Source organism: Haliotis rubra, unplaced genomic scaffold (assembly GCF_003918875.1).
Source record: "Haliotis rubra isolate DU_JTF1 unplaced genomic scaffold, ASM391887v1 Scf421, whole genome shotgun sequence".
Taxonomy (NCBI): domain Eukaryota; kingdom Metazoa; phylum Mollusca; class Gastropoda; order Lepetellida; family Haliotidae; genus Haliotis; species Haliotis rubra.
Genome location: NW_025767104.1, coordinates 835909 through 844624, shown reverse-complemented (window position 1 = coordinate 844624; position 8716 = coordinate 835909). Strand labels below are relative to the sequence as shown.

At 38.1% G+C, this 8716-nt stretch overlaps 2 protein-coding genes across 2 annotated transcripts; both read left to right on the top strand.

Moving 5' to 3' along the window:
- Positions 1–1622: 1622 nt before the first annotated feature.
- On the top strand, positions 1623–4566 carry LOC124288630 (lengsin-like). The gene is made up of 2 exons (XM_046725183.1): positions 1623–2103; positions 4370–4566. The coding sequence occupies exons 1-2, from the start codon at positions 1623–1625 to the stop codon at positions 4564–4566; spliced, it is 678 nt and encodes a 225-aa protein (XP_046581139.1).
- A 1965-nt stretch (positions 4567–6531) lies between these two features.
- On the top strand, positions 6532–8388 carry LOC124288629 (lengsin-like). The gene is made up of 2 exons (XM_046725182.1): positions 6532–6682; positions 7334–8388. Exons 1-2 carry the CDS (start codon positions 6532–6534, stop codon positions 8386–8388), a joined length of 1206 nt encoding a protein of 401 aa, XP_046581138.1.
- The last annotated feature ends 328 nt before the right edge of the window (positions 8389–8716 follow it).

Genomic DNA, 8716 nt, shown 5'->3' with positions numbered 1-8716 from the left:
GAATTGCATCAGTCGTGGTCTAGTGATCCCAAATCGCTATGCTGCAAAATATATCCAAGATGCCTTGGATATATATGAGGGTAGGTACACAATACATCTGTTGGTAAATCAAAGCTTCAGTACTTACAAAAGATAAAGATGGCTGCTGTGGCTTGGCAAGACACCAAAAAACCATATTCATTTTCTAAGCTCTTAAAGGACTGTACAATTTTAGCTCTCCGAAAATAACCCTTTGTGAAATCATATTTAGTGTATATGTATGAGATAACAGTGCCAAAACAATATCATTATAGTACACGGAGGATCTTCAGCGATGATGAACGTCATAGTTCGAATCATGCATTCATATAACATACAAGTGCTAGAATTATTTCAACAATTGACAGCCTTTAACATGACAATATTGGGATATGATGACAAGAAGAGAAAATATACAAAATAACTATTTTTAAAATTTCATGGTCGGGCTTTTGTTACGATTGCTTGTTGCTCAAGATTATTCCAGGTATATAGCGGCGGTCTGTATATAATCGAACCTGGACCAGACAATCTAGTTATCAACAACTTCACTTATGAGAAGGGCAATACTTACCTTTTCTTGTATTATCACTGAATGAAGTGAATCATCTAAAACATTGTCACCGTTATTTTGCTTTTTACGACCACTGGATTGCGTTTACTCTCGTGTTGACGCATTTATTGTATTTATTGTCCTTTGGTAAAATCTATCTCGTTGTATATAGTTTTTTCCTCTCACTGATGTATATGTTTGTCTGGCCATCTGAGAGTAAAAGTTGCGTTCATTTTGTCTTCGGAAAAAAGATCAACACAGCATGAAGTATTGTTTTTCGGTGCACTCTCTGTGTGGTTATTTGACGACGGCAACGAAATGATCGAGTCTAGTGACTGCTATTATGTGTGGCTACTAAATAATCGAATCTAGTGACTGAAGATGTGAGCAATCAACCAAGGCGTCTGGATACAAAATCCAGGTTGTGTAAATTCATAGGATACGCTAAGTAGAACGTTATCTATTTACAGGAATATTGGCACAGGGTCCGAAGACAGATTATGTTCTCATAACCCATGAAAAGAACCATAACCTCGGCAACATGCATACACTTCCTGACCCCGATACTCTCAGACCAATTCCCTGGGCACCAGAGGGGATCAAGGTTGTTGAAATGTTATGCGAGTCAAGATAGAAGAAGGACAATTCTCCTCAACTGGCTTGTCCACGCTGGCAATGAAATTAAATTTAAGCTCCTTGATGAAACCTTGAATCCAGCCTATTATGCCAAGGAGGGTTTCAACCAGAGAGTTTTTAACAAGCACAGCAAACTTTTATTTCACTTTGATAAAATCTTTCAAGAGTCCAACATTGATGTCGAAAGATACCATCCGGAGAATGCAGATGGAACTTTTGAAGCTGTCACAAAGCCAAAGTTTGGAATAGAAAGCCCTGACAGCCTTTAACTTAAAAGAGGGTCTGATGGAAATGGCAGATCTTAAAGGTTTCAAAGTAACCTTCATGTCCCATTTCAGTGGTGGAGAAGACGGAATAGCCACCCATTTCAACTTTTCCCTCTGGAATAAATCTGGAGAGAACGTGTTCTTTGATGATGGCGCTCCGGATAACGACAATAGCAAAACAGTGGATTGCTGGAATTTTAAAGCACAGTAAAGCTATCTGTGCGTTTGCCAACCCAACGGTCAACTGCTACAGGAACTTCTTCAAATTGTTCTACCCTTTACACATTTACTGGGGAATCGAAGATCGAGAAGCATGTGTCCGCATCAAGAACAAAACGCCTTGCACAACCTACATAGAGAACAGACTTCCTAGTGGAAAGAGTAATACATATCTCGTGATGGCATCTACCATTGCTGCTGGGCTGGATGGAGTCAATAAGAAAATGGAATGTCCAGCCAAGGGAAAATCAAAAGACACTGATTCGCTTCCTTGTTCCCTTGCCGAAGCTCTGGCGGAACTGGAACAGGACGTAGACCTGTGCCATGCTTTGGGGGATGAACTGGTGACATGGTTTGTCAAGAGCAAGAAAGATGCAGAAATTGCCAAGTATGACGGTATTGAGATTAACGGTATTATCCCATTAATCGCCTCTTACAACAAGCTTGGGTTGCTGAAAACCAATCCTAACCCAGATCTTCACGGGTCCGATTTAATTTAATAAATGTTATTCTCTCCATTAGTTACGTTTATACATATCATTCAGAATGAACATCCGTACTTTTGTTGCATCTTACATTCAAGCGGAATGTCCTGTTACTTTCTTACTCCTAATGTAGAAGAAAAGTATTATCAGTTCTTTAGGTGATGACATGGAGACTTTTAACATGTGACAGATTTCCCTTTGACTAAATATGCAACTGATGTGACACAAACGTTCTCATTATAGCAGGGTATTGGAACAGTTGCTAGTTAGGTTCTTGGTCTCATATTTATACCACACATGTCTACCACTGCTTAATAATATTATATCCAGTATTTCTATCACATTTCCTGTCACGTTATGGCTGAAATAACTATGATCTAATAACAACAAAATTGACCATTTCCTTCATTTGGCCAGCTCTTCAACAGAAGGTTCGGGAATCATTTGTAATTGTGGCGATGAAGGCATTGAGTACTGTCATTCAGGGAATTGTGTCACCAATAAAGAAAAAATTCAGAAAACAACCAGGCTTCAAACACCGACCATTTTAATTGGAATAATATAGTCGCAGGACCAAAATCATAATAAGATAGCGTCATAGATTGAGACGTTCTGGACGTTCTGAAGTATGTTCACGGGGATGCAACGGCTGCAGATGTAGACAGGTGTCATCGGATCGGAAAGAAGTATAGAGGTCAAACTCGCAAAATAAGTTTGTCATCTACTTATACTGAGACGAAAAGAAGGTAATGTAAAGCAAACGGAATTTCGGCCACTAGAGATTGCATGTGCACATCAACAAAGATCTAAAGAAACATCGGAATCATTTGTTCAAACTAGCCAGAGATCGGAAAGGACGGCGGGCGATCTATTCAGTTTAGACTTCATGCAGTAGTCGTAATACTATGAGTATCATGTTGTTTTGGTCGTGATTGTCCCTCCAAACAAACCTTTCGTATTCTCATGTCACCGCGAAACACGAACCTATTATGTAACCTTGCATCGTTCATTCACCATGAACGATGAAGTCAGGTGTTTGCGAAATGGGATATATAATCTTGGATGGTACGCATATGATCATCACAAACCACTCTCTACGAACATGGCTCTGCTCTCTGCAGGAGGAATAAACCAAGTTGACATTGAACGTTTGAATAGGAGTATGCCTCGTCGAATCCTTGATGGTCTTGGAAAGAGAGACGGATTGACGCGATATTAATGAGTTTGACTTATTCAGTTAGTGAGTGAGTTTAGTTTTACGCCGCACTCAGCAATATTCCAGCTATATGGTGGCGGTCTGTAAATAATCGAGTCTGGACCAGACAATCCCGTGCTCAACAGCATGAGCATCGATCTGCGCAATTGGGAACCGATGCCATGTGTCAACCAAGTCAGCGAGCCTGACCACGTCAGCCGATCCTGTTAGTCGCCTCTTACGAGAAGCATGGGTTACTGAAGGTTCATTCTAACCCGGACCTTCACGGGTAGACATATTCAGTAGCTAAATGACAGTAGAGAGCTTTGATCCATCACTATTGGTCCAGTTTTTGTGATAGACATCCTCAAGCGTATCGAAAGTTAATGTCTGGACGAAGAGACGACAGAAAGTGCGACAAGCTGACAGAAATCATACGTCCACGGAGCTAAAAGTAAAGTTATCGAATCGTGCTTCTCAAACGTAATATTGCCCCTTTTCTGTGAAACAATATGGACTACTAATAAGAATACAATTCATACACATAAGGTAGAAATATACTAAACAAAATTAAAAACTTGACAGTTCTTACATTTCATCCCTCAATGAAAGCCGTGTGTGTATTAGTATGAAAATGGATTTGTATCATACTGTTATCATCCAGGAAAAAAACAGAGGGTGAAATTAATATGTCATCATATTATTCATAGAAAATAAGACATGATGTAACATGGCAACCTATCCCACCTCCTAACGCGAACTTCACAAGTTACATGGCAAAACTTTTACACTGAAAAAGCTGTTGGAAAAAAACCGACGGGCCATGTTACACAACAGAATCAACGCCATGCCCTACACTGCCAGATCAACATTAACTGACACTGGTATCAATGCTGCCACCGCCATGTTACTTGAACAAGGCAGGGAAGTTGTTCCACGAATCCTGTGGTAACAGATGGCTCTTCCACCCGACCTGACAGGACACTCGTTACTGCAGATACAGCTAAGAGTTCAAGTATCACCATCTATTCGGTCGGGATAGAAGTGCACGTGAAAGCAGACCTGGTTATCGCATCCGATGAAGGCAACATGGTCCACTTGGAGGATTTCAGCGACTTTGAGAACATTGTCCCAGAGCTTGAAGTGAAGTTCTGTGCAGTAGTTAATAAGTATGAGTCTTCTCATATACACTGACATCAAGAATCTATTCCAGATTAATTTCCTCTAACTACTTAACGTCTTCGAGTGGCATTTAGAAGTTGGTGTTTTGATGGATATGGATATACAACTTCTTTATTATAAATAACACCTTTATCAAGCATGTACAATACTGCAAGCAAGTTTATATATACATGGTAGAGTTTGAAAAGTAAGTTGATTGATGTTTACACAATCCATAAGGTTGATGTACAAGATTGGAGAATGTTTACACAAGAAGGCAATTGTTACATAAGCAGATTTATCTATGGAGGGAATTCTATCAAGACATTTGTTTCCTGAAGGAAGGACAGACGGATGGGACTCAAACCTATATCAGCCTCCCACTTCGTGGCGGTAAATAATAATCTTTAACAGAAGATCAAGAAAATTTCACACAAGCCCTCGTTGTTCAATAAATATCCTTGATAATATTAAACATACGATCGTGAATATTATGCGATATTAGATAATAAAATCATAATGGGAGTATAATTAGCGTATTTTACACTGGAATACTTTGTCCAATTTTAAATCTTGCAGATTTCAGAACTCATTCTTACATTGGCTTCCCATTTCCAGCAGGTGAATATGTAATTACTTTTGGCATTCAAAAATAATTCCATAACCTAATATATACTAAGAAGCACGAGCGTGTAACAGTTGTGAATTAAATGAATTTACGAAACCTGACTAGCATTCCAATTAGCCTATTAATGAAGTGACATTATTGTGCTCCCTATTTTTGCAATGATATTCTAGATTAAATTTCATCAGATAACAGATGTTGTATTTCATACTTTTTGTAAGTGATAATGATATATACTCCTCATAAATCTACATGTACATACCGACGGGACGGGATTAGGTAGACTTGAAATAAATGGTTTGCAGTGTATTTGACAGATGTTATAGACAGATTTACAGACAGATAATTATGAACACATTATTATAGTGATATCTCGTTTTAGATCCCAATTCCATTAACAAAATTACTAGTCGTCATATTTGTATATTAAGCAAGTTATCCATGAGGTGTTCTGTGTGTATATAAATAATCTTTTTTCCATTTGTAGCAATACAAAAGGAGTGAGTGAGTGAGTTAATATTTAATATCACATCGGCAATATCTCAGCCATATCGTGACGAGAACTATTTAATTTATATCAATATAAAAAGATTTCAGAACTCATTCTTACATTGGCTTCCCGTTTCCAGCAGGTGAATATGTAATTACTATTGGCATTCAAAAATAATTCCATAACCTAATATATACTAAGAAGCACGAGCGTGTAACAGTTGTGAATTAAATGAATTTACGAAACCTGACTAGCATTCCAATTAGCCTATTAATGAAGTGACATTATTGTGCTCCCTATTTTTTGCAATGATATTCTAGATTAAATTTAATCAGATAACAGATGGTGTATTTCATACTTTTTGTAAGTGATAATGATATATACTCCTCATAAATCTAGACCCCAATTCCATTAACAAAATTACTAGTCGTCATATTTGTATATTAAGCAAGTTATCCATCAGGTGTTCTTTGTGTATGTAAATAATCGTTTTTCCATTTGTAGCAATACAAAAGGAGTGAGTGAGTGAGTTAATATTTAACATCACATCGGCAATATCTCAGCCATATCGTGACGAGAACTCTTTAATTTATATCAATATAAACACAATAAATTGAAAAATAAAAAGCGGTCATCGAAGGACAGTAAAACTACTAGAATATCACAGCTCTTATATCACTATAGTAGACAATAACACAATATATAACCTGGCTATAGATTACCAGCAACTGACGGTTGATCACCATACTAGGGACCATGAATGCAAAGTGAAAACATTTATTTATCATAAAAAGAAGAACAGGCAATCTCATTTACATCTGGATAGGGAGACAGAACAAGCAACAGGTCTGTTCTTCTTTACTGCACCTCCAAGAGTAACACCATGTCGAAGCTAGAACACCTCAAGAAGGAAGTTTCGAAATATGACTATGTCCGGTTTTCTCTCTGCGATCTGAATAGCATAAGTCGTGGTCAAGTGATCCCAAATCGCTTTGCTGCAAAATATATCAAAGATGGCTTAGATATATTTGAAGGTAGGAAACTTTACATTTGTTGGTTAATCAAAGATAATTACCACGATAGAAATACTCACAAAACATAAACATCACTGTTGTGACTTGGCTAGACACCACCTTTACCGTATTCATTTTCTAAACTCTAAAAGGACCTTACAATTTTAGCTCTCAGAAAATAACTCTGTGTGAAATCATATTTATTGTATATGTATGAGATAACAGAGTCAAAAGAGTGTCATTATAGTACACGTTGATGTAATATATTATAAATTATTATCCTTTGATAATATTTATTTCGTTGACTACAGTTTGTTCTCACTGGTGCATATCTTTGTCTAGCCATCAGTGAGTAAAAGATGCATTCATTTTGTCTTCGGATAAAACAAATCATATTTTTAACACCTTCTTTATACGTGCAAGACTCAAAAAGCTCAACACAGCATGATCTTTGTCGTATTGTTTTCGGTGCACCATGTGAGTGGCTATTAGACGACGGCTACGAAATAACCGATTCTAATGATTGCTTTTATGTGTGGCTATTAGACAACGGCTAATAAATAATCGAATCTAGTGACTGATGGCATGAGCAATCAACCAAGGCGTCTGGATACAAAATCCAGGTTGTGTAAATTCATAGGATATGCTTAGTAGAACGTTATCTATTTACAGGAATACTGGCACAGGGTCCGAAGACAGATTATGTTCTCATAACCCATGAAAAGAACTATAACTTTGGCAACATGCGTATGCTTCCCGACCCTGATACTCTCAGACCAATTCCCTGGGCACCAATGGGGATCAAGGTTGCTGAAATATTATGCGAGTCAAGATGGAAGAAGGACAATTCTCCACAACTGGCTTGTCCACGCTATATTGCCAGGAAGCAACTTCAGAGATTAGATGATCTTGGATTGGATTTCTATTCTGGCAATGAAATTGAATTTAAGCTCCTTGATGAAACCCTGAATCCAGTCTATTATGCCAGGGAGGGTTTCAACCAGAGAGTATTTAACAAGCACAGCAAACTTTTATTTCACTTTGATAAAAACTTTCAAGAATCCAATATTGATGTCGAAAGCTACCATGCGGAAAATACGGATGGAATTTTTGAAGCTGTCACAAAGCCAAAGTTCGGAATAGAAAGCCCTGATATGGTCTTTAACCTAAAAGAGGGTCTGATGGAAATGGCAGATCTTAAAGGTTTCAAAGTAACCTTCATGTCTCATTACAGTAGTGGAGAAGACGGAATAACCACCCATTTCAACTTTTCGCTCTGGAATAAATCTGGAGAAAACGTGTTCTATGATGATGACGCTCTGGATAACCTATCGACAATAGCAAAACAGTGGATTGCTGGAATTTTAAAGCACAGTAAAGCTATCTGTGCGTTTACCAACCCAACGGTCAACTGCTACAGGAACTTCTTCAAATTGTTCTCCCCTTTACACATTTACTGGGGAATAGAAGATCGAGAAGCATGTCTCCGCATCAAGAACAAAACGCCTTCCACAACCTACATAGAGAACAGACTTCCTAGTGGAAAGAGTAATACATATCTCGTGATGGCGTCTATCATTGCTGCTGGGCTGGATGGAGTCAATAAGAAAATGGAATGTCCAGCCCAGGGAAAATCAAAAGACACTGAAACGCTTCCTTGTTCCCTTGCCGAAGCTCTGGCGGAACTGGAACAGGACTTAGACCTGTGCCATGCTTTGGGGGGATGAACTGGTGACATGGTTTGTCAAGAGCAAGAAAGATGCAGAAATTGCCAAGTATGACGGCATTGAGAGTGATGAGGAAAGGCTTGCTATAGAGAAAGAAAACTACCTGTAATAATCGAATAACTACATTTGCTATATTGTTTCATTACCCTTGTAATGTGTGTGTGTTTGGGTGTTGGGATATATGTGGGCTAGGGTTTTGGAGGTAATGTTGCAGCTGCGGCTGTAAATCTATGTATGTTTTAAATTAACAAGTTTGTTCCGAATGAATTTTGAAAACAAGCTGCAACGATGCATTTTTCGTAACTGGTAATTCATTTTTTTTCGTGTT

Bases quoted from the DNA above. Each gene is read 5' to 3' on its own strand.
- LOC124288630 (XM_046725183.1), top strand. From the start codon at position 1,623: ATGGCGCTCCGGATAACGACAATAGCAAAACAGTGGATTGCTGGAATT. The intron at 2,104-4,369 runs GTATTATCCCAT...TCGTTACTGCAG, and splicing joins TGACGGTATTGAGATTAACG to ATACAGCTAAGAGTTCAAGT.
- LOC124288629 (XM_046725182.1), top strand. From the start codon at position 6,532: ATGTCGAAGCTAGAACACCTCAAGAAGGAAGTTTCGAAATATGACTAT. The intron at 6,683-7,333 runs GTAGGAAACTTT...ATCTATTTACAG, and splicing joins TGGCTTAGATATATTTGAAG to GAATACTGGCACAGGGTCCG.